Source organism: Bombus flavifrons, chromosome 3, assembly GCF_040668555.2.
Source record: "Bombus flavifrons isolate JBK064 chromosome 3, iyBomFlav1_principal, whole genome shotgun sequence".
NCBI classification, from domain to species: domain Eukaryota; kingdom Metazoa; phylum Arthropoda; class Insecta; order Hymenoptera; family Apidae; genus Bombus; species Bombus flavifrons.
In genome coordinates, this window is record NC_138444.1 from 943,181 (window position 1) to 970,472 (window position 27,292).

The 27,292-nt window shown below is 32.1% G+C and overlaps 1 protein-coding gene across 4 annotated transcripts; it reads left to right on the plus strand.

Annotated features, from left to right (window-relative positions):
- Positions 1–26,830, plus strand: Dnah3 (dynein heavy chain 3, axonemal). 4 transcript variants are annotated; one of them, XM_069132811.1, is made up of 13 exons: positions 1–489; positions 2,241–2,474; positions 3,420–3,649; positions 3,729–3,941; positions 5,110–5,472; positions 5,556–5,766; positions 7,380–7,607; positions 7,673–11,497; positions 11,947–12,252; positions 12,853–17,889; positions 19,962–20,119; positions 25,464–26,232; positions 26,428–26,830. In XM_069132811.1, the coding sequence occupies exons 2-13, from the start codon at positions 2,334–2,336 to the stop codon at positions 26,722–26,724; spliced, it is 11,778 nt and encodes a 3,925-aa protein (XP_068988912.1). In that variant the 5' UTR covers positions 1–489; positions 2,241–2,333; the 3' UTR covers positions 26,725–26,830. The 4 variants fall into 4 exon arrangements, with proteins under 4 accessions (XP_068988912.1, XP_068988915.1, XP_068988911.1 ...); XM_069132810.1 differs by lacking the exon at positions 1–489 and adding an exon at positions 892–1,657; XM_069132814.1 differs by lacking the exon at positions 2,241–2,474.
- The last annotated feature ends 462 nt before the right edge of the window (positions 26,831–27,292 follow it).

Sequence of the window (27,292 nt, forward strand, 5' to 3'; positions counted from 1 at the left end):
GTGACAACGGATTGCAATAAAACTTACGTAGTAAAAAAATATGTTACATGAATTTATATGTTCTTATGATTAAAAATAGGATTATATTATAATTCTCAACATTTTAATTAAAAAAAAAGAATATAACATAAGTGAACATATATACATATATGTATGAAAGTACGTACTTACATAAATATGTATGATTTAATCATCAAAATCTAATATCTTGTTCCTGTTTAAACAGAGACGCGTGTGTATATACGTACATGTGTAAAATGAAAATGAGAGTGTATAATCCGCGACGCGATTGACGGTACTATCTTTGAGTTAATAAACGACTGTTTATTATAAATACGTATAATATTATATGAACTACAATATGCTTGTGAGGTTATGGATGCTGACGATAATCCATGTGATTATAATGAGCTACAGTTGACTTAGTTAATTGATGCTAAACCCAAATATAACAGATGTGGCAACAATGATTGATGTAAACATAACCTAGTTAGTATGGCATCCCTCAAATATATTTGTTTGTAGTAGTACAAACTTTTGTACAAAAACAGTACAAAAAAATGTTAGATGAGAAAAATGAATGATGTAAGGAGGTTTAATGTTTTACATTACTTTCTTCATAAGTGTATTTACAAATGCAAATGTATCTTTTTTTAAATAGAAATGCATATTTCTATATATTGATTATTATTATATTGATTATTAGGAATATTCAGTGTACAAATTAAAAATAGTTTTAAAGCTATTTTATCTTTCATTTTGTCATGTGTAGCAAATGAAAGACAGGAAGAATATAAGCACAAGAATATTTGTCTTATTATTGTTTACAATAAGCATTTTTATTAAATTTCTGTTTAATTTTGTTGTTATTTTATTAGATTATAATGTATCGTATTAAAAACAAGTGTTGAAAATATTAAACATCTAGAATAAGGGACAAAAATTAATATTTTTAATATCTATATTTGAATTATTATTGATTAGAATATACTATGTTTCAATTGATTAAATTTAATAAATATTGTTAACCTATCTATCTTTATATGCGTAAACTTTTCCCTTAAATATTTTGTAATTTCAATCTTTTAATTTTATCATGTTAAATAAATGCTCTAAATATCTTTAAGTTTATCTTTGTTGGGGTTATTTTATATGCAATAAAATTGTAGTATGATTTTTCACTTAGACTAATTCAAATGGTATATAATTTTTTAATTTTATTTACCTATTTACTACATTTTATTTGCTTTTTGTACCCCTCCCTCTAATAAGTATAAGGGACATCCATATCCTTTACAAAATAGTATGTTTAAACTATGTTATCAGAGAATTTAGTTTCTATTACCTTGTACTCCATTTGCCTTATCAACTATCCTACTTCTAATTGGTTAAGATTCTACAGGCTTCGAGTGTTTCCAGGTTCTTTATTTCTTTTTATATTCCAGTACCTCATACTAATGGTGAATCTACACTTATTTTACTTTTGTATCACATTTTATTTATTTATTCTAAAGTAATTTTGATACTCATTATGTATATAATGGTAGATTTAATGAGTATTAACTCGTTATGGTTACCATAGTTACCCTTCTATTTACAATTAAAATAACTTCTTCAAGATAGTGAACACATCTAACATATAATTGTTTAAATGAAGGTAATACATTCAAAAAACAATAATTATGTATTTTCTATTAAGATTTACATATGAGAAACGATATATAACAATAGATAAATGTCATAATTTTACTATAATTATGAATTATTTTTTTGTAATTTTACATTATTAAGACTATATATATATAATATACTGCAATTTTTATTTATATGTATGTGGTATATTTAATATTTGTGCATAATTAAAAGTATATTTAGGATAAATTCTTGTATTTACTTTATGGTAATATTAGTGATAAAGTTTCCTAAAATTAAATTTTTAAAATGAAATGATATTAATGAAATAATGTGATAATGAAATTTAGTATGAGATTGTAAATTCGCATTGTATATATTGTACATGTATTTAAACAATTTATAAAATAATAAGGAGGCAGATGCAATGTAATACTGATTTTTAAGTATCATAGACAATTAAAAACTAAGGTTATATAATTTTTTATGGGTAGAATTACACTATACATTCAATTAACTATATGAACATGTTTACATTAATAATATATCATACAAACAATTTTGGAACATAATTTAATTTACAACATAATTTCTTTATTTCTGGATAGAAGTTTACTAACTCATCAGCGGAATATATAAAAAAATATAAAAATGTGCAAAAAGAAACATCACCACAATCTGTAAAGTCTTTATCAAATAATATGATTAGCTTGAAAGATTTAGCAGATGGTACATGGTTGTGGAGAACAATCCAAAAAGAGCATGTTAAAACAAATAAAAGATGTAAGAATAAAATATTAAAAACAGGAAAGCAAGAAAACAAAATGTTAACAGAAGAAAAGGTAACATATTGTTAATTTTTATTAATATATAAATTAAATTGCAAAAGTCTACACACAAGAATATTTTAAACATAATAGCAAGTACACATAATTTTATTTATTATGTCAATTGTAAGGTTTGAATTTCCGTCGATTGAAATTCTGTGTATGAGGTAGAGCATCTTCGCCACAACGTGCGTTCGTGTTTCATATGAAGGTGAATCAATAATTATCCGTAATGCAGCTTTAAATTTTATTTCAACATAGACAACTTTTTCGATATGCACAATCTCCTTATTTTCTATGAATATGAAAATACTTGTTCTATCGTTACATAAGTTTTTTTGTGCCCTCAGAAGAAAAAGGTTTTCAGCTGAACATTAAATCACGCATGTAATATCTTTCGTTTAATCTTGTAAATCGACGGTTCCTTAAATTCAAGTTTGAGATATTGACTCATCCTCTGTATAATTCCGATCTCGCACCTTCCGTCTATTACCTACTTGATCTATTCAAAGTTCAAAAAGAGTTTAAGTAAACTGGAGGGCTCAAAAAGACATTAATTTTCTTGAAAATTCCATGGTATGATTACGCATTTAATGTTTAATCTACAATATTTTTTACAAGTTACCACAGTATCGTTTAGGACATCAAATATAATTTTCTTCTTTAAGAGTTGTACAAGTAAGTTGTGGTTATGTGTCGTTGGTAAAATTTGAGGTTTACAATGCCAATCGAATTGTTCTGGGTTCGTGTAGAAAACTTTGCTGAGTCACAGCGATATTATCACTGATTTTTTATCTCAATAATTAGTAAAGAAAACCTTAAATTAATTTTTGTTGTTCTTGGTTCTATGATAGGATATTTTTTTTAATAATCAACATGATTAGGCAAGGAGTTTTGAAAATACTGCATTTAATTAGTATTTAGTTAAACTTAGTTAATATTATCAAATTAAATTTACAGATGTTTCAAATAACTGAAGCTGAAATCCCGAAATCATTAGAAGAGAAAATAGACGATATATTGAAAGAAAGTAATAAGAAACCCGAGGAACTTATTAAGGGAAAGATTCATAGCAAACCAATATATTTTAAAGACTATTGTATGAGTGACAGTAATTTAAATTATTATGATAATACTTACCTTGAAGCAGCAAAAGAACGTATTTCTGATAGATTGCGAAAATTAGAAGAGTTGGTTTATACAATTTCTAATTACTATGTCCGTTTCCATACATAACAACAATTTTAGAAGAAAAATTTTTATTTGTAGTTTTGATGAACTAATAATGGAATTACAATTAGAAATTATTGATACTTATAAACAATTTCTTATAAAACCTTTGCGCCAGGAACATCCAATTTTAATCATACGGGCGCCTGTTCCGTGGCATCAATCTAAATTGATGGCAGGCCATTTTATGCATTATAATTTATTTATCGGAAATGAAATATTGAGAAATATTCAAAGTTTATATTTTACTAAGTAAGTATTGCAAACATAATATTTTATAATGTAATAATTTTATATAAGACTTCGTAGGTAATTGTAAAAATTAAAAGCAGTGACTATAATAAGTTTTTAATTCTATTGGAACATAGCAATCTTTGTTGGGTATTGAATATAAATGTTTAATATATTTCTAATACACTCTAATCGAAATATGTAGAAATATTTTTTATTGAAAATATATTTTATTTTAAATATTGACAAAATAATTTTTTTAACAAATTTAACAAATTGTTAACATAAATATATATATATATATATATATATATATGTATAATCGGCAACGTAAATACATATGTGTCGAATATTTTTTACCACACTATGATATTTACAGTGTTATCATAATCGGTATGTCTCATGTAAACGATGTTACTTGTTAATAGTAAAAGTGACACCCGTTCGACCTCATTTATCCATTTCTTCACTTTTCACTGCGACAAATTAGTTAAAATTAATTTGTCAAATCAAACAAATCATACAAGGAATCATGCATTATCGTAGTTAAGTTGGCTGAACAATTTTAAAAAATATTAAATTATTCCTTTAATTTCAACGAGTATCTAAATATGTATTATTGTTCGTGTAACTTTTTTCAATTTGAGCAGGCTAATTTTCTTACATTTAATTAAATTTTATTAAATCGTTATAAGGAGTGGTAAACAAAAGAAGTATGTTATTAGTTAATCTATGGTCAACAACAAAATTCTTGTCGAAATATAGGATGCAATACGTAACTGACGCTACGGTTTTCAAGATAATAACTTGACAAAATAACTTTTTGATAATAACTTGACAAAAAAATGTTTTTAGTAAAAGTTAATTAGCTTTCAATCGACTATGAATGTCAATGTAAGTAATTTTCATACGATTATTTTTTTAACAAATAGTCAAGGTCATATCGATTTTTGTCGTTATTTCGAAAAATCATTTCAAGGTCATATTACGGTAGGTAGATGAATTCGTCATGTCATCAGGTACAGCAGTATGAAATCAAAAATATGTAGTATCATTTTAAAAAATCAAGATAATCATACGTGCGTTTGAAAAAGATTTAATCTGTTGAAAATTTCTAAAAGATTTATTTTTAAAGCTGTATGCTTCAAGCTTAAAAATCAATGTGTATGAAAATGATTTATTTTTTCAGATATTATGACGTAACGATCGTTAAGCTTGAAGATTTAGGAACTATCCCCATTTCAGCAAATGAAATACAGCCTAAAATGAATTTATTATGTAACAAAGCTATAGATCAACTTGTTAAGTATTGGCTGGCTGACGTTGCTGAATTTTTTTTAGAGAAGAAATACGCTTGGTCTTGTTTTATTGAGAAACATTATAATGCATCTATATCACTGATTGAAAAATATTTTAGAAGTGTAAATACTCTTTTATCTTTACAATTGCGAATGATGGTGATGAAAACGCTGAATAATATTAGAGATTTTTTTATGGAATACAGTAACGGAAATTATTTTAAGGGTGATTTTGAGGATCTAATGTTTTACAAGTAAGTGATTTATTAATATAATAATATATTCATATTAGTTTTGATAATTTGTATACATAATGATCATTAAAGTTACATTTTAGAACTCCCTTTATAACAATAACAGTAGAGCCAGAACTTGGTACAATTAAATTAAATTGTAAACCGAGTATTTTAGAAGTACGTGCGATTATTTCAGAATGTTTTGATAAAATTATTGAAGTTGGGAAAATGATTCCAAAAATTGAAACGATTTTATTTCCTGAATTGAAGAAGCAGGAGTTCTTATTCTCTGTATCACGATATGAAGAATCGGTAAAGGAAATGTTGTAATTTTTGATCTTTTTAATATTAAACATTTTATCTTTATATAATTTTGTGTTTTATGTTTTTACTTTATATCCTTATTTCTTAAAATCTAGTTTTATACATATTGCTTTGTTTTATTAATTAATTTTGTATGTAATTGTTTTTAAGCTTGTCTATACAATTAATTCTATTTTAAATTTAATATCTGAAAGGTATTCATGCAAAAATAAATGAAATGGTTTTTAAATCGTGGTTTTAAATCGTAAGTAAGTAGAACTATTATTTATGGAGTAATTAAATAGATATTACATATATTAGGCTGAAAGAAATTCACTCGGAAAATGTCTTAATATTAATTAATGCTAAAATTCTCTCGCGGAAAAGTGGCTATATTCCATACGCTTTAATTAAGTAATTGAATCATAACATTTATGCACAGTATTTTCCTTACATAATATACTACGTTATATGTACTTAGAGCAAGATTAGAAAGAAGAAAAATTATGTGGGTAAAAAACCAGTCAGGTATATTGCGAGACTAAGTGATAGCCCAAAAACCAGTCAGATATACCGCGAGATTAAGTGATAGCTTACTCAACATTTCTGTTTATTTCTAAATATACAGTATTTCCTGTTCAAGTGGGAGCACTCAAATATCTGAAAAAATGTAAATGATACGAAAAAATGTTTTACACAAAATCATATATTTTATAGTATCGAGGGAGATATACTATACTTTTATCTATTTGATCTCGCGATGATCTTGAAATGTTCTGTAAAGGTGACATTAACATTTTTAAATGGATACTTTCATTTTTTAGTACATATCCTTGTAGTTGATATTCAGACGTTTTCAAAACACTACGAGCTTGTAGCGTTCTTTCGCACTATCCGCCACATATAAACTTTTGCATTCGGTAGAGCAATACGTTTTTATTCAAAACCTTTTCTCGATCAATTTAAGAAAGGAAACGATAAAAATATAATACGACGTTACCTAGGAATCTACAGGGTAACAAGAAACTATTTGTCATGGCTTTTGGAGGTGATCCTGCATCTTCGGATCCGTGGAGAAATTGAATTGGAAAAATTGATCTTGGGCATGATTTTCATAGTCAAATTTTTACTATTCATCGCGAGGAACGAATGTTTCAAAGGAACTATATCTAGTATCTGGGTCGCAAATAACCCTCTCTGTTAGAAAAAAATATTTGAAGTTTCATTAATCCTTCAACTGATTTTATTCGTATGTTAAAGTCAGATATAACACAAAATAGCAAATCTGTTCCAATTCGAAGGGATAAGATCACTTCCTAATGTCATAACATATACTTATGTAGTTAGGTAGGCACCTCGATAACAGCTCATAAGAAATTGAATACGCACAAACGTTTTAAGTGGGCTATCATTATCTCCCATTCTGTATATTTTAATTGGTATTACTTAAGGCGACGTATAATCTCTATAAGAATTGAATTTTATGAAGAATTTTATTACATTTCAAAATAATAAACCACTCGCTATTTTATGGTAGTTTTTGATATCGTATGATTAATTTCACATTTTACAAGCTCTATTCTCATTAGTTTTATCATTGTAACATGAAATAAATATTGTAGGTTTTAAGCATAATCACTGATGTACTAAATGTTGTAAGTGCTCATACGATGGGTCCACAAATTTATTTGAAATGTTACGAAGATTTCTTGTACATAATCGATGGCCAAGCTAAACGAAAGTTAGACAACTTTTTTAAGATTGAACCCATGCCATATCTACATGAATTTGAACAAAAAATAAAAAGTTATGACCAACTTAGAGAAGAAATTTCAGTGTTTCGTAACAAGGTAAACGTATAAATGATAAATATTTCGCAATAATGTATCAATTTTATGTATATTTTTAATTTTAGATTCCTCTGAACTTGGTAGAAATTGACTGCTCCATTTTAAATAACACTTTAAGGCAAATCCTTTATGATCTTCGCACAGTTATTTGTAATTTCTTTGCAAATGAGTTACGATTCAATAATCGAGATTTGTGCTCTAATTTTGATACAATAGCAGAAAATATTTCAAAAATGCCTGAAAAGACGCAAGATGTTGTTGAGTTGTACAATTACTTGTGCGAGAGTCGAGATTCGACCATGTTTAATTTGAAAAGAAAATTATTGCGTTCTGTAGAATTGATTTTATTCCTTTTTAATTATCAAGCACCAACGGATGATGACATTCACTTAAATACTCGCACCATCACATGGCCGAAAGAAATGGAAACCGTAATGGATCTAGCAAACACAAGATTAAATATGAGAAAAGAATATCTTGAGGAAGTATTGCGTATAAGAAGGGATAATTTTGAACAAAAAATACATAACATGAAATTGGCAATCGACCAATTTAAGAAGAAGGATCCACCTGTACTGACTATGGAGGAGATGCAAGATGCGGTATTGGAAATTGAACATCTTTCTAAAGGGATGGAAGAGATTAGGATAGAAGTTGAAGAGATCAATGAAGAAGAAGGACTTTTAGACATGGAATTGAGTCCATACTTATTAGTTCCCACGATGTCAACGGTTGTCAATGCACTCGATACTCTATGGCATACGGTATTAGATTTTCATAAGAATTATGATAGATGGTTTAATGGCCCATTTTCTGATCTCGATGCCGAAGAAATTAAAGATGAGACTGATAATATCTGGCGCACATTATATAGGCTGGCTCGTATTCTTACCGACATTCCGGGTGCGCGAAAAATTACTGAAATGATTCGTGGAAAAGTAGAGAAGTTCAAACAATACATCCCACTTTTACAAATTATTTGTACTCCTGGATTACAGGACCGACATTGGAAGCAAATTAGCAAAGTAGTAAATGTGGATATAGTACCAACGCCCACAAGTTGTCTTTTTGACATGGTAGAACTGGGATTATTGGTTCATATAAGTAGACTTGAAGAAATATCGTCTGCTGCTATCAAAGAGCACGCGCTCCAACAAAATTTACGAAGGATGAAGGAAGAATGGACAGATGTTAAGTTTCAATTCATACTATATCGTGAAACTGGTGTTCATATATTATCCGCTGTAGATGATATTCATCAATTATTGGACGATCATATTTTGAAAGCTCAAACGATGAGAAGTTCTCCCTTTATAAAAGCTTTCGAAGAGGAGATGCAGGCGTGGGAAAATAAATTACTGCAAATGCAGGATATCATTGATCAGTGGTTAATGTGTCAAGCAACTTGGATGTATCTGGAACCGATATTTAGCAGCGAAGATATAATGCGTCAAATGCCGACAGAAGCGAAGCATTTTAGAAGGATGGATAAAATTTGGCGTAAGATCATGGCATACGCTGTCGAACATAGTCGTGTACTTGATGCTACAGGTATGCTAAATATATTGCAAGAATTAACGTTATGTAACTCATTATTGGAAGAAATACAGAAAGGTTTGAACGAATATCTAGAGAAGAAACGTTTATTCTTCCCAAGGTTTTTCTTTTTGTCAAATGACGAACTCTTAGAAATACTCTCTGAAACTAAGGATCCACAGAGAGTACAGCCCCACTTGAAGAAGTGTTTTGAAGGTATTAGTAAATTGCGATTTACTAAAGAAGAAGAAATTATTGGAATGTTATCGGATGAAGAAGAGTATGTTCCATTAAGTGGAAAGATTTATCCAGCGGACGCAAAAGGCATGGTTGAGAAATGGTTGTGTCAAGTAGAAGAACTTATGAGAGCTTCCCTTCGAGACATTGCCGAGGAAAGTATTATCGCATATTTCAATACTGTTAGAGAAGAATGGATATTTTCTTGGCCTGGTCAAATTGTTATTTGTTGCAGTCAAGTACATTGGACTAGCGAAGTTTGCGAATCATTCGAAGATCATTCTACGAGAGATTATTTACAGACATGTAATCATCAAATAGAAAAAACGGTCACTTTAGTAAGAGGTAGATTGGAGCCGGGCGCGAGAATAACAATAAATGCTTTGATTGTGATAGATGTTCATGCTCGAGATGTAGTACGACTGCTCATTGACAAACAAGTGACTAACATTATGGATTTTGATTGGATATCACAACTGAGATATTATTGGTTGGACAATAGTATTTTGGTCACAATAATTACGACCTCTGTAGCATATGCTTTCGAGTACCTTGGGAATACTCCAAGACTTGTAATAACACCATTAACTGATCGATGCTACAGAACTTTAATGAGTGCATTAAAGTTAAATCTTGGTGGTTCACCCGAAGGCCCCGCAGGAACTGGTAAAACAGAAACAGCAAAAGATCTTGCAAAAGCTGTCGCTAAACAATGCGTCGTTTTCAATTGTTCGGATGGACTTGATTTTCAAGCAATGGGTAAATTTTTTAAAGGGCTTGCACAATCTGGAGCATGGGCCTGTTTTGATGAATTTAACAGAATAGATCTAGAAGTTCTCTCGGTGATTGCTCAGCAAATTTTAACCATTCAGATGGCTATAAGTTTACAATTGGAGAAATTTATGTTTGAGGGTACAGAGATTAAATTAAATCCCACTTACTATGTTATCATAACAATGAATCCTGGTTATGCTGGACGTCAAGAACTTCCTGATAATTTAAAAGTTCTTTTCCGTACAGTAGCAATGATGGTACCAGATTACGCTATGATAGGAGAAATTACTTTATATTCTTTCGGTTTCATAGACGCCAAGAATCTTGCAGAGAAGATAGTTCATACGTATAAATTATGTTCTGAACAATTAAGTTCACAAAATCATTATGATTATGGTATGCGAGCTGTAAAAACCGTGCTTACTGCTGCTGGAAATTTGAAGTTGAAATATCCCATGCAAAATGAATCTGTTTTGATTCTTCAAGCGATCATTGACGTCAATCAACCGAAATTTTTGGCTCAAGATATTCCTCTATTTAATGGGATATACACAGATCTTTTCCCTGATACCAGTTTACCAGAAACTCATCGCGAGGAATTAATAGAGTTAGTTAGAAATGTTTTGAAGAAACGAAATCTTCAGGCCACACCTTGGTACATGGAAAAAATAATCCAAATTTATGAGATGTTGTTGGTACGTCATGGTTTGATGATCGTAGGTCGTACATTAAGCGGAAAAACCCAAGCGTATCAAGTTTTGGCCGAAGCTTTGGGTGAGTTAGCTGGTAAAAGACGCGCTACTATGAGAGAATTTTCAACGATTTATAAGATTATTAATCCGAAAGCTATTACTTTGGATCAGTTATATGGTAGTTTTGATCCAGTATCGCACGAATGGAGCGATGGTGTCTTAGCAAACATTTTCAGGGAATTTGCACAAGCTATATCGCCCGAACGGAAGTGGATAGTTTTCGATGGACCTGTTGATGCTATATGGATTGAAAGTATGAATACGGTGCTTGATGATAATAAAAAACTCTGCCTGATGTCTGGAGAAATTATACAAATGTCACATAAAATGAATATGATGTTTGAACCAGCTGATTTGGAACATGCTTCACCAGCTACTGTCAGTAGATGTGGCATGATTTATATGGAACCATCTCAACTTGGTTGGAATGCATTATTTGACTCATACAAAACATACCTTAAAGATAAGTTACTTATCGAACAATATGAGTTAATTATTGAATTGATCGAATGGTTGACAGAGCCAATTCTGTATTTTGTACAGTATTATTGTAAAACATTTGTGGAAGCGTCAGATCTTCATATGTTTTTAGTAAGTAGAAATATATTTCTATTATATTTACATTAATTGTATGGTAGATGCGTTCTTAACCTCTTCTCAAATAATAGATATACATACAGAATTGTAACATTATATATATGTAATATATTTATAATATGTAAGATCTCAACGATTGATATAGTGTCTGAAACTAGCAAAAAAGTTATACTGTTCTACAATTTAAGCGAATTTCACATGTTCCGTTGTGCGTTATAGCAGTTATTTATTATACTGATTGAATACTTCATCTTTTTTAAACATGCTTCTTTTTTTGTTGAAATTCCATCTCTAATTATTCTTATAATGAATCTCTAATCTGTTATTATATGAATAGCATTAAAATGCTAAAAGTATAAAATTGGTAAAAATCAGACTAGACTTTATAGATCTTGAAATTCAGATCTGGATTTAATATATATTATTATAACTATTTATTTTAGTCTTTTACAAAACTTTTCACTGCAATGCTGGATGGAGAAACACAAGTTAGCACAGTTTGGCTTCAATGTGTTTTATTATTTAGTATGATTTGGGGAATGTGTTCGACATTAACGAGCGATAGCAGGAAGGCTTTTGACGTTTATTTAAGAAAATTATCACTTGGAAATGTCGAAGAATATCCGAAACCAAAAGCTTTTAAATTGACGAAACAGCAGCTTTTTCCTGATAAGGGAACCGTTTACGATTGGATATACGATAAAAGAAATAATGGATCTTGGATACCGTGGATGGACACAACGTTACAAGTATTAAATATTTTAATAAGCATTATTTCAATTCTTCTTTCCTTTTTGCAATACTACGTTACATTTGTAAAATGTCTCAAGCATAATACAGATAGGCTTTCTGCGTTTCGTAATGACTGAATTGAAGTATAAATGCATTATTTTCCCAAAATAATTACAAAATATTAATGTAGTCTAATAACTATTTTTAACATTAGAAGGTTTTGATATAGAAATGTTGTCATATTCATGAAGCAGTTTATTAATTTCAAAGATATCACAATTGTTTAATATGAATAATTATTTTTCTTTTAATAATAATTATGATCTTATTACTTATTGTTATTTCATTTAATCTATTAAATTTGTGTGATCTTTTGTCGCATTACAATAGTTCATAATTCGATTATCAAATGTTATAAAAATATTTACTATAAACGTAGAGAATAATTTTTCTTGGTGCTTAAAATAAAAATAATACTATTATTCTAAATATATAATCTACAATAACATTCCAAAGGAATACTTTGTAAATTTCTATTTCTTTCTGAATAGATTTTACTGTAAGAGGCAAATTTAATGTCAATTTATGTGACTAATTCATCTTTTTTTGTATCTTAGGCGTCTTTATTACCGGATGTAAAATCAAATGGATTAATTATACCAACAACTGAAGTAGTAATTCAGTATTTCTTTATCAGAAATCTTCTACATAGAGCAATACCTATTTTATTTGTTGGACCAACTGGTACCGGCAAATCAGTTATTGTATTAGATTATTTGCAGTTTCTACCTAGACAAAAATATATAGAGAATATTGTAAACTTCAGTGCCCGTACCACTGCTGCTCAAACCCAAGAGATAGTGATGTCCAAGTTAGATCGTAGAAGGAAAGGTGTATATGGCCCACAAATGGGAAAGAAATGCGTACTATTCGTTGACGATCTAAGTATGCCGCAGGTAGAACAATACGGAGCTCAACCGCCAATTGAACTCATCCGTCAATGGGTGGATCATGGGCACTGGTTTGATTTAAAAGATACGACAATGTTATACTTAGTGGATATGTTTCTAATTTGTGCTATGTTGCCACCCGGAGGTGGTTCCAACATGGTTACACCCAGATTAACTCGGCACATGCATATAATTGGTATCGACTTTTTTGAAGAGGTGACAATGACCAAAATCTTCTCCTCGATTCTTGATTCGCACTTTGCAAAGGGATTTGTACCAGAAATTTCAAGATTAGGAAAAATGATTGTAAATGCAACGATGGATATATTTCTCAACGCGATCAAAACCTTTCTACCTACTCCAGCAAAAAGTCATTATACATTTAATTTGCGTGATTTCAGCCGGGTTATTAAGGGTATACTTTTGGTACCAGCCTCTAAAATGAAGGACCCGGATAAACTAATTAGACTATGGGTTCACGAAGTGTATAGAGTTTTCCATGATAGACTGGTGGATGATAACGATCGAGAAACATTGTTTGAAATGGTTCAGTATACTTGTTACGATCAGTTACGACAACCGCTGGGAAAAGTACTTAACAGACTATTACAAGAAGGAGAAACAATAACAAGTTCTCACATGCGTGACCTCTTCTTTGGTAATTATATAGAACCCGATGCTGAACCGAAAATATATGATGAAGTGATAGATCTTGAAGATTTACAACAAAAAATGGACTATTATTTAACAGAGTACAATATGCTTTCTAAGACACCTATGTCGTTAGTTTTATTCAGATATGCTATTGAACACGTTTCTCGCACTTCACGAATATTGCAACAAGAAAGTGGAAATGCTCTTCTAATAGGAATAGGTGGATCGGGTAGAAGTTCGTGCGCTAAATTGGCAACTAACATGTGCGAATATGTTATGTATCAGATTGAAATTACTACGACTTACGAATTTTCGGAATGGCGAGAAGACCTAAAAAAGTTGTTATTACGTGTCGGATGCGATGGAAAATCTACTACCTTTATTTTTGGCGATCATCAAATAAAGGATGAATCTTTCGTCGAAGATATAAATATGGTTTTAAACACTGCCGATGTACCAAATTTATACGATACTGAAGAAAAGGCTGAAATCTTAGATAAAATGACGAATATAATGCATAGCATTGGTGGGAGAAAAGTTGAAATTACTCCTATGATTCTTTACAACTTGTTCCTTGAGAGGATAATAAAAAACCTTCACTGGATTTTAACAATGTCTCCAATAGGAGATAAGTTTAGAAATCGCTTGCGAATGTTCCCCTCACTGATAAACTGCTGTACTATTGATTGGTATACAGTTTGGCCTGAAGATGCCCTAGAAAAGGTAGCACGAGTATCATTGCAAAATGTTAACATCAGTATGGATTTACGAGAAAAATGTGTTTACATGTCTAAAAAGTTCCATATAAGTATCGCATTGGCTAGTGAAGATTATTATAAGACACAAGGTAGAAGATACTACATAACACCGACGAGTTTCTTAGAACTTATTAAATCGTTTTGCAGGCTATATGATCAAAAAATCAAAGAAATTACCGAGCAACAAATGCGGTACGAAATGGGATTGGAAAGGTTGGATTTCGCAGCAGAACAAATAGCGGTTATGAAACAGGAACTTCAAGCCTTGCAACCTAAATTACTGGCACAATCCGAGTTAAGCAATAAGCTTATGGTTAGAATAGAGCAGGATACTATCAACATTGAAGCGAGAAAGGAGATTGTAGGTGCAGAAGAAGCTTTAGCAAACGAAGCTGCAGCTGCTGCACAGGCTATAAAAGATGATTGCGAAAGCGATCTAGCCGAAGCTACACCTGCATTAGAAGCTGCTTTAACTGCGCTGGATACCTTGAAACCTGCCGACATTAGTATTGTGCGATCAATGAAAAGTCCACCAGCGGGCGTAAGATTAGTAATGGAAGCTATTTGCGTTTTAAAAGGAATCAAACCTGAAAAAGTTCAAGATCCAGCAACTGGTCGAGTTGTGGAAGATTACTGGCCAGCTTCTATAAGGATATTGGGTGATATGAGATTTCTCGAGAGTTTGAAAAACTTTGATAAAGACAACATACCACCGGCATACATGAAAATAATTCGTGAAAAATTTATAAATGACAGAGGTTTTCAACCGGAAGCTATTAAAAAGGTTTCCACGGCATGTGAAGGTCTTTGCAAGTGGGTACGAGCGATTGAAGTTTATGATCGAGTGATTAAAGTCGTTGCTCCAAAACAAGCAATGCTGGCAGAAGCTGAAGCCGCCCTTGCTAAACAAATGGAGGCTTTAAACGCTAAGAGAGCCCTTCTTCAGGAAGTTACTCAGAAGTTACAATCGCTCAATGACGAATTTGCCGAGTGCATGAGAGAGAAGAAGAAGCTCGAAGATCAAATTGATTACTGCAAGAAAAAATTAGATAGAGCTGAAAAATTGTTAAGTGGTTTAAGCGGAGAGAAAAATAGATGGCAAGAAACAGCTACGATATTAGGTGCAAGCCTTAATAATGTTATTGGCGACGTTTTATTGTCTTCAGGAGTAGTCGCATATTTTGGAGCCTTCACAATAGAGTACAGAAATAAATTAATCGCAGAATGGCACAAATCTTGTGTAGAAACAGCAATTCCATGTGGAAAAAAGTTTAATTTGATTGATATTTTAGGTAAACAAGTAGAAATTAGAGCATGGATCATTTTTGGTTTACCGGCAGATAATTTCTCTGTGGAAAATGGAATAATTGTAAAAAACGCTGATCGATGGCCACTTATGATCGATCCGCAAAATCAAGCAAACAAATGGATAAAAAATATGGAGAAAGAAAATAATTTATCAGTTATTAAACTTTCTGATCCAAATTATGTGAAAATAGTGGACACTTGTATACAGCTTGGTACACCTGTTTTGTTGGAAAATATTTTAGAAGAAATAGATGCGATATTAGAACCTGTGCTTCTTAAAAATATTTACAAAGAACGTGGTATCTTATATATGAAGTTTGGTGAAAACATAATTGAATATAATTCTGATTTTCGATTTTATATTACGACGCGTTTAAGGAATCCACATTATTTACCGGAGGTAGTTGTGAAAGTAACATTATTAAATTTTATGATTACACCTCAAGGACTTCAGGATCAGTTACTAGGTATAGTCGTTGCTAAGGAATTACCCGTACTGGAAGAACGCAAGAATCAGTTGATTATAGAAGGTGCAAAGAATAAAAAGATATTGGAGGAAATAGAAGATAAAATTTTAGAAGTTTTATCTGCTTCGGAGGGCAATATTTTGGAGGATGAAACAGCAATTACAATATTGTCAACTTCGAAAACATTGGCAGAAGACATCGAAGCTAAGCAAGAGGTAGCTGCTAAAACAGCGATAGAAATTGATAATGCTCGTAATGAGTATAAACCTGTTTCGAGGCACGGGTCTGTTCTGTTCTTCTGTATTTCCGAATTGGCAAACATTGATCCTATGTACCAGTATTCTTTACCGTGGTTCATTCATCTCTATGAAATGTCAATAGCAAACAGTGAAAGGAGTGAAGATCTAAATAATCGAATAAAAAATTTAAATACATATTTCACAGCTAGTATTTATAGAAACGTGTGTCGTTCTTTATTTGAAAAGGATAAATTGATATTCTCTTTTGTTCTGTGTGGTGGTCTTTTACGTGCTGATAAAAAGATAGATGAAGAACTTTGGACATTTTTGTTGGCAGGTGACGTAGCTCTAGATAATCCTTACCCTAATCCTGGTTCTCCTTGGTTAACTGATAAATCTTGGAATGAAATAGTCAGAGCTACAAATTTACCTGAACTTGGAAAGCTACAACAATCTTTTGAAACACAAACGTTATATTGGAAGGCTTATTATGACTCATCTAATCCTCAGGAGGAATCTTTTCCATATCCATTCCAAAATGAGGGAGAAAATTTAAAGAAGCTAATTATACTTAAATGTATAAGACCAGATAAAATTGTGGCTGCTGTGCGAATGTTTATTATATATAACATGGGACAGTCTTTTGTAGAACCACCGCCATTTGATCTTCAAGCATGTTATAGCGATTCTAGTAACGTAACTCCTCTTGTTTTTATTCTTTCTCCTGGATCTGATCCAATGGCAGGCTTAATTAGATTTTCAGAAGATTATGGAGTACCAAAAGAGAATTTGATGTCTATATCATTGGGACAAGGTCAAGGTCCAATAGCAGTGAACATGATAGATAGAGGAATAAAAAAGGGAGAGTGGGTAGTACTTCAAAATTGCCATTTGGCAGTGTCTTGGATGAAAGAATTAGACAGAATTTGCGATGAAATTATTATACCAGAAAATACGCATCCCAAATTTCGATTATGGTTAACCAGCTATCCATCGAAGGATTTTCCAATCTCTATTTTACAAAATGGAGTCAAAATGACTAATGAACCACCAAAAGGATTGAAGAATAATCTACTGAGGAGTTATTTGAATGATCCCATATCAGACACAAAGTTCTTTAACAGTTGTAATAAAATAAGTGAATGGAGGAGCCTCCTTTTTGCCCTATGCTTCTTTCATGCTGTTGTTCAAGAAAGACGTAATTTTGGCCCATTAGGCTGGAATATACCATATGAATTTAATGAATCAGATCTCCGCATTAGTATGTTACAACTACAGGTAAGATTATGTAAAGTAAATCCCTACTCTTTATGCATAATAGAACATTTTTCATTCAAAAGAGTAAAATTCATATGTTGAAATTCTGCTCCGTTTGGAACAGAAACAAATATATTACGTATTATTTTAAATAAATTCGCTTGTTATGGTTAAAAATAAAATAATCTTGTTATGATCAAAAAATGATTGTAAAACGTCTAAATCTTTTAGTTATGAAAAACAAACACTCGAGAGATTCATTATTGTTATAATAGATCAATTTGCATTTTACAATTCGAAGATTAAATTAACATTGTATAATAACTGTAAATGCCTCGCAAGACAGCAATCTTTATGCATTTTTTATTCATATTTATATTCATATTTATATATCTTTGTTGAGCTATACAGAGCATTCGGAAAAAGTAAATAATTTTTCTTTATTCACACACAACAGCTATACATATATATTACACTCTGAAGACCTTGATAACCTTCTTACACGCACGCTTGTTGTCAACAGACTATTCTAGATTCTTCTAACAGCTATCAACATTCTTTTGTCTCAACTAAGACCTGGACGTCCTCTGACGCTTACACACACATTCACATGTACAGTGTAAATGTATCATCTACCTAACAATTTTTATTTATATTAATTCACAGTATGTAATTAACAATAATCGATAAAGTAGTTTTTCTATTCGTCACTATGAAATACCGTATTAAATGTTAAATGTGTATATTATTATATTTTCTGGTATTACCATACAAGCTGATATTGACATGGTGATACAACTGAAAATAGTTCGACTATATGAAAAAATAAGTCCAAAATGTAAAGCGATACTTTTTCGTGTAGCATTTCATTTTCGAATAAATCGCTTACTCCTATCTCTAATGGATATTACTTCAAAGTTTATATCGTTTTTGCATTCGAACATTTGATACAAAATTTTGTACAAAAAGATATTACTGACTTCGAAATGTACTAAAATTTAATTAAAAAAGTAATTTCTATTTTATTTATACTTTATTTATAGACACATATTCAATAACGGTTAGAATTACTTACTTACTTGCTAAACATAGCATATTACATATATTGCAATCTTTTTTTTTTATATTTACGTGGAGGAAATCCGCACGGACGCCAGGCCGCTTCTAGGGAAAGCGGCGTGGTAGTGTCGGACTCCAACCGACTAAAACCTCCACGATGACCGTCCCGGCTGCGATCGAGAGAGGCCCGGGTACCGGTGCGAGCGACACACCGGGCCCCTCCCCCCGCGCTCAATACCACCGCTGATGGTGCGGTGTGTGGCCATGTCACACCGCGCCTCGTCGCTGGAGCCGCCGTGCCAGGCAGCCCGGTTCCCCTACCAGACTGCTTGGCGGCCCCGAGGTGCCGAGCCGCCAGCGTCCAAGCCCGAACCCCACCGGGGGGCGCGGCGGACCCAGCGCGCTTCGCCAACGCCACACGGAACATATATTGCAATTTAATCGAAGGTTATCAAAATATCGTAAAACGTTAATGCTTAATGGAATTATATGTACATCAAACTTGTCACTAAATTAAGATACAATCATTACAATTATTGATGTTACAATTAGAAATGTATATTTTTTTGCATTTTTAAGTTTGCGCCGCCTTCGAATAGGTAGGAATATATTTAATATGTTATGTTTAGTAAGTAAATGAGTAATCTTAGTCGTTATTGAATACGTGTCTAAATAAAATATAGATAAAATACTTTGTACTTTTTAGCGCATTTCGAAATCAGTAATATCTTTTTGCACAGAATGTTTTATCAAATGTTCGGATGCAAAAACCATACAGACTTTGCAATAATATCCATTGGAAGTAGAAGTAAGTGAGATCGTGCGTAGGTAAGTGTACGTGTATTCGGCGAATCGTTAATGTTGATTTATTCGGAAATGACGAGATGTTACGAAATGAAATGACGAATATTACACGAAAAAAATATAGCTTTACATTTTCGACTTATTCTTTCATGTAGATTCGCACTCTTTTCGGTTGCACCATCAGGATGGTATCACTTTATATATTGAAGTTTGTTTTCCTTATATATTAGCTCTTTTTAAATGATTATGAGCAAGTACCGTTTGATGCACTTCTCTATTTAACGGGTGAATGTAATTACGGTGGCCGTGTAACTGATGATAAGGATAGACGTTTGCTGAATTCATTATTGAAACAATACTACAATGAGGAAGTTATTACCGATCCACAGTAAGTTTTATGAATACATCTAGATATTTATTATACGATAAATTCATAATCTATTAATTTACTTCTTTACGTTATTACATTAAATACTTTATCATTTGTAATGTATATGCGTATTTCTTATTTATATGTATTATGTTTATTAATTTCGATCCTACATCTATGAAATGGACTTCAGTTTTCAAATCTTTTAACTAAATCTTATCTTATACATATATACAAACATATTCCATTTACACATTTTCCAACTCATTTCCTTTGTTGAAAATTACATACAAAATTTCATACAGTAATTTTTCTTCTTTTTCTTTTTTATTTAATTTGTACTTTGCAATTTGAGATTTGGTAAATGTTTCTAAGTTTATTGCTAAATAACATGTGGATGGCTACTTCCAACGAGATACCATCTTTGAGTTTGTCTATTTTATTTCGCATACACTAATGGCCAGTTCTGTCCAAGCAGCCGAGCTAAACAGACATGACAATCTGTGCTTCAGTGAAAGTGCGACAAGCAGTGAATTTAGGTGGACAAAACGACAACGAACACTGCCAAATGGTGAAGCTCCAAAATGCAACAACAAATACCGCCGATCAATATAACAAACAAAGGTGAAATATACTACATAAATAAAGCTACAAATACCTTTAACAGGAAACAACCAATTAACTCCTTCCTGTACTTTATCGAGTCAGACTCGCGATGAAGATTTTGGCCCAAACATGAATATCGCGAGTCTGACTCGCGACCAGACACTTGGGCCAAACGTAAACATAATAAACCGAGCTCGCGGACTGTGTTTTTGCCCGTTACGATCGTGACTGAATGTTAGTTTCTGTTTACGAGTATCAGTCTGGTCTGTTTAGCGCGCGTCGATGTCTACCGTTTGGGCCCGAGTTTCGTCGAACTAAATGGCACGGGAAGGGGTTAACAAAGAACAGAAAAGCTCACCTATAAAAGAAATGGGAACGTTGCAAAAGCACGAAGAAAACGGCTACAATGACGAACTATCATATCAAGATGAACATTGGAAGGTAGGAGCAGCACACAAAAAACGTAAATAATACCAGGCACAAGCGCTATGAAAATTTCAGGTACGGAGAAGCAACAGTGGCTACAAGACATCCCACCCCGAAACTCATTCAGTTCACTGATAGAAGAGGTAGATCCGGACCCAAAAGGAAAAGCCACAACTCATATCGTTAAACCACCACCGATCTACATTGATGCCCAAATAATAGATCCCCCAATTGAACTATTGGACAATATTGCTGGAAAAGAAAACTTCAGTATAAAGTAATTAAAACTGGAACAAGTAAAAGTGCAAACAAAAACTCCGCAAGTATTTAGAAAAATGACGCAAGCATTAAAGGAGAAAAACGCTGGGTATCATACATTCCAGCTCAAAACAGAAAGAAGCTACAAAATAGTAATTAGAGGACTACACCCAAGGACAAACACAAAAAATATATGTGAGGAATTAGCAAAAGTCAGACACCAAGCAAAAACAATAAATAATATAACCAGATACGATACGAAACAGCCATTGCCACGGTTTCTAATAGAATTTGAACCCAAAGCTAATAACAAAGAAACCTTTGATATTAAAAAAATCCTAAACACAATAGCCAGACGCACCTAGTCAGGCACATTAATCCAGAAACAGCAGTCACATTATTACAAGAGCATATCACAAAAATAGAAAAATGGCTATAAGATAAACAAATAAAAGCAAACTCCAGTAAATGCAGCCATATTACATTTACACTACGAAAACGGAAACCACCAAATATCCAATTGAATGGCACGCACATAAAACAAACAAAGCAAGTTAAATACCTAGGACTGCACTTAGACATACAACTTACATGAAAGCAACATACTAAATCAATTAGAAACAAAATACGGATAAAAAGAAGACAGATGCACTGGCTAACTAGTCGAAACTCTAAACTCAGCATGGAAAATAAATTAAAAATGTACAAACCGATAATAAAATCAATTTGGACGTATGGAATACTACTATGGGGGGGGGGAGGGGGAAACATAAATAAACTAGAGTCGCTACAATCAAAGATACTCAGAACAATAGTCAACGCCCCATGGTATGTCAAAAACAAGGATATACGCAAAGACCTAAAAATACCAACGGTCAAAAAAGAAATCGGCAGATACGCAAAAAAGATACAAGGGATGAACGACAACACATCCAAACCAGCTGGCTGTTGAAGCGAGCAAAACTCACATAAAAAGAAGACTAAAGAGAAAACAGCTCACTGATCTCACTAAAGAAATAAAATAGACAAACTCGAAGATGGTATCCCACTGTGGGTAGCCATCCACATGTTAATTAGCAATAAAGCTGGAAAAATTTACCGAATGCCCCGCTGGACAAATTGTAAAGTACAAATTAAGTAATAATAATAATAATAAAAAAAAAATAACTAATGGCCAGAACTTTTCGCTTTCCACCGCCAAGTCTCGTACCCATCCTCTTCTAAATAAGATCTTCCTCTATATCGTCTATAAACGTTATGAGTAACGTTGAACTTAGAGCACATCCCTGTCTGATACGCTCATGTGTCTAGAATTCTTCCAAGAGCTTATTATTAATTGTTCCCCTTATTACGCGCAAATGGTTTCTTCATCAATTTTTGTAATTCTTTCAATGAGTCCTTTACTTATACCTCTTATCTCCATGACCTGCCAAAGTTTCCCCTTGCCTACCTTATCAAAAATCGCCTTTAGATCCTCGAAGAACGCATAAATCTTGCTCCTCTGTTAATTTATTATTTAATAAAAACGCTTCTAATTTTTCATACAGTGATAAGATTAAAATGGTGAGATATTATTTACAAAAGTACAGAGTGATTCACATAAAGCGTTATAAACCGTTTTCACAGAAAGCATAGTAGATATCGATTAAGCTTTTTTATCATTTCAGTGGTACGAGAGAGCTGCTTATAATTATTTGAGGAACAAGAGATGTTTCTGAGATGACCACTACGAGTCAACAAGATCCTTATTTTTTAAAGATGGAATACCATATTCTGTTCATTTAGATCTTATGAAGCTGAATAAAATTTACTTGAAACATTTATCGTTACTCTGCATAATTAAAGATGTATGACGGAAGGAATATTTCAAGGCGAACTACATGGAGAGGTCAAAGAGTAATTAAAATAGACATATATAAGGTTCAATTCTAGGATAATTCAGGGATCGATTCTGAAAATCGAGTTTGTTGTGAGAATACTTAAATGAAATACAGGAGTAAACAACAATTAATAATTAACAACAATTAATAACAGAAATAATTAAATAAACAACAACCAATTAATAACGGTAAACAATAAATAGCAAGTTCTGTACAATGTCTACCTGAAAATCGAGAATCGATTTTCAACGTCCTGAGCTACCGATCTTTTTCCGTCAGTCTTCAATGTTTTAAATAATTACTCTTTCTTCTGTGATCTTGTCTATCTCCGATGTTGATCTCTGTCCGTCCGTTTGGGAAATGCGTGTCTCTCAAAATGGCTCTCCGTAAAACAAAAAAAGCTGCTCTGTCCGTGAAACAAAAGAAGTCGTGCTGTCCGTGAAACAAAAAAAGTCGTGCTGTCCGTGAAACAAAAGAAGTCGTGCTGTCCGTGAAACAAAAGAAGTCGTGCTGTCTGTAAAACAGAGAAAGTCCCCTTGTTTATCCGCATTTGAACTCTTAGGGAGTTTACACATATTCTGAAGAAAAATTAAATTTATTAAGTATTCAAAATGATGACCATTCACTTCTAAACATTCATAAGTTATGAGTACAACACCTACAATAAAAAAAGATATAAAGAGAAGAACATCACACATAGAGTAAACAAGTGTTTAGAAATGAATGGTTACTATTTCAAATACTTAATAAAATGAATTTTACCTCAGAATAATCTATTTTAATTACTCTTCAACGCATTCGCGTAGTTTCTCTTTAAGATCTCCCTTCTGTCAGAACTCTTTAATTATGCAGAATAACGATAAATGCTTTAATTAAATGTTATTCAGTTTCATGAGAGCTACCTAAATGAACAGAGTATAATATTCCACTTTTAAAAAATTAAGGAAGACTCTTCTTGACCTCTAGTAATTGTTCTGAATTTAGAGTGGCTGTCGGTTACGTCCCATGACTCTCTACATAAATCAGACTCTATCCCTCGGGCAAGATGACCACCAGATGTCTAAACACCCTTATTGCGGACTTTCATTAATCTTAATCATTATATTATAGGGAAGGTCCTTAAGATCACACACGTATCTTTTAAGTTGAAGCATTCCTTTGAGTTATAGCCCATTCCGAGAAAACGCGGGATAGTGGATTTTGCCCATGTACAATATCATCCACGAGCGATCTTTGATTGTGAGCGACCAGCACCCATTCTTTCAACCAACCAGCCTTTCCCTTATCCGATTAGCAGCAATGATCGTTGCCCTCATTCTCCTAACCAAAAGTGCCATCAACGAATCCGCTTGTTCCGTGCTTTAGACACACCCATCACTAGTTTTGGCATGCACCATCACCGAAGGACATTAGTTTTTCAATCTTCAATCGGTCAACATCTTAACTTGCTAGTGATTCTCTTCGTGTTATACTAAACAGTGCAAATAAATCAACTAAACATAACATTACTCTGCATCTTTAATCTACCTCCACCTTGAGCGTTAATAGCGTTCACGGTTCGTGATATCAACCGATCAGTTACAACCTGACTGATCGCCAATTAGTTGAGAATTCGCACCATATGGCCACTCCAAATTCCGAACATACTTGAACGGCTACGTTCAAAAGTTGCCTCTAGTGATGATGCGTGTAATTACGCTTAGTACATTCGGAAGGGATGTAGGATTTACAAGAGCGCGATTGTGTACAGACTATCTTAACTTCTAATTACTCTACATATTCTACTGGTTTATTGTCGACTATTGCTGTCTGTTTCGTTTTGCTCCATATATTCTGGTTCGTTGTAGTTCTAGAGCTTCTGATTTTCTCGAGTAGACTGTCTCGTTCACATTTACACTTATCAATTTCGATGTTGATCTTCTTTAAAGTCGAATCCAATGTTGCAAGTTGTTTCAAATACTGGTTAGATTTCATTACTTTCCCTAGAGATAAAGGACTAAGATGGTTGTTAAATTTTGTAAATCCGGTGTTCCTTTACTTTTCCTTTTTCCAATTTTCCTTTACTATAGATACATATATGAAATGAACAATCGACACATTTGAATTCAATTTTTTGAAAGCAATTAAAATCTTTATATACACCATGATAGATATCTTGTATAAACTTGTGTACTTATATATTTTTAATACAGGTATTGCTTTACACCAAGTTGTATGTATCGTCTACCAGAAAATACAGATTATCACGGCTGTCTAGAATATATTCGTAATCTGCCAATTATCCAACACCCAGAAGTATTTGGTTTACATGAAAATGCAGATATAACAAAAGATAATCAGGAATCATTGCAGCTACTTAAAGGGACTCTATTAACTCAACCACATATTACTAGCGTGGGAGTTGAAAGAGATATCGACGATGTGGTTTACGGTCTATGCGATGACATTTTATCAAAATTAACGTTGCGATTTGATATTTTAGAAATTTCTAAAAAATATCCAGTGCTCTATATAAATAGTATGAATACGGTTCTCCGTCAAGAACTCATTAAATTTAATAACCTCGTTGATACGATTAAAACTACTTTAGTAGATGTACAAAAAGCCATTAAAGGATTGGTTCTAATGTCATCTGAGTTGGAAGAAGTTTTTCTCAGTATGAGTATTGGTACAGTGCCAGTTACCTGGAGTAAAAGATCTTATCCTTCGCTAAAATCACTCGCAAGTTATATTAATGACTTATTAGACAGATTAGCATTTTTCCAAGACTGGATAGATCATGATGCACCAACTGTGTTTTGGATATCTGGCTTCTTTTTTACTCAATCTTTTCTTACGGGTGTCTTGCAAAATTATGCTCGTAAAAATAAAATTCCAATCGATAGATTAGATTTTCAATTTGAAGTAACTCAGTTTGAAACTGATGTAAAATCAGCACCACCTTATGGAGTTTACATAAGGGTAAGAGTTTTGGCTAAGTATAATATTATATCACTCAGAAATAGAGTAATAAAAATCTAATAATCTTTGTAAAACATTTCTTTATGTAGATAGAACATATTGATAAAATTGGCATATAATAATAATAATAATAATAATAATAATAATAATATATAAATAAACAATTGCCCTAAGAAAATTTATTTGAATTTTTAGGGTCTATATTTAGAAGGAGCAAGATGGAATAGGCAGTTACAAGAAATTGATGAATCTGAACCAAAAATAATGTTTGATCTCCTTCCTGTAATGTGGTTGAAACCCGGTATAAAAGCTGAATTTATTATTGAATACGTATATCATTGTCCTGTATACAAAACAAGCGAAAGACGTGGCGTTTTGGCTACTACTGGTCATTCTTCCAACTTTGTTTTGTATATTTTATTACCAACACACGTTGACGAGTCTCACTGGATTAAAAGAGGAGTAGCTTGCTTGTGTCAACTTGATGATTAAATTATTTAAAAAATATATCATTTTCTATATCAATCTTATATGTAGATGTCAAAATAATATTACATTTAAGAACCATGTATATGAAAATTTTTAATAAAGATTTTACAAAAGATACAATTCTATTCAAAAGTCACATCTTAAAGAATTAATTTTTGAAAATTTGAATTAATAATTCTGTATTTTCGATCAATCGCGATGAGACGCGGGCGTCAACGGGAGGCGTAAATTCCCGTTACTAATAATTAATAATAATTAATAATTTTTTTAAAATCCTATTATTTAAAATGGATATCCGGTGTTATTTATTCTTGTTATTTAATCTGTTTATCTATTCTATCTGTTATCTATTCATAATCTGGCAATGACACAATGATTGATAAATAAGAAAAAAAGAGAAATTTTCCATAAATAGGAATAAAAGAAACAAGGCTTCTATATTTTTTACTTTATTTTCGTAAGATTATTTTAATTGGGTTTTTGAGATTCTTACGATCAAACTAATATCGAACATTACAACATTTAAATTAATTTCTATTTTTTACACTTGTGTACTGTGATTTGTTCGTCA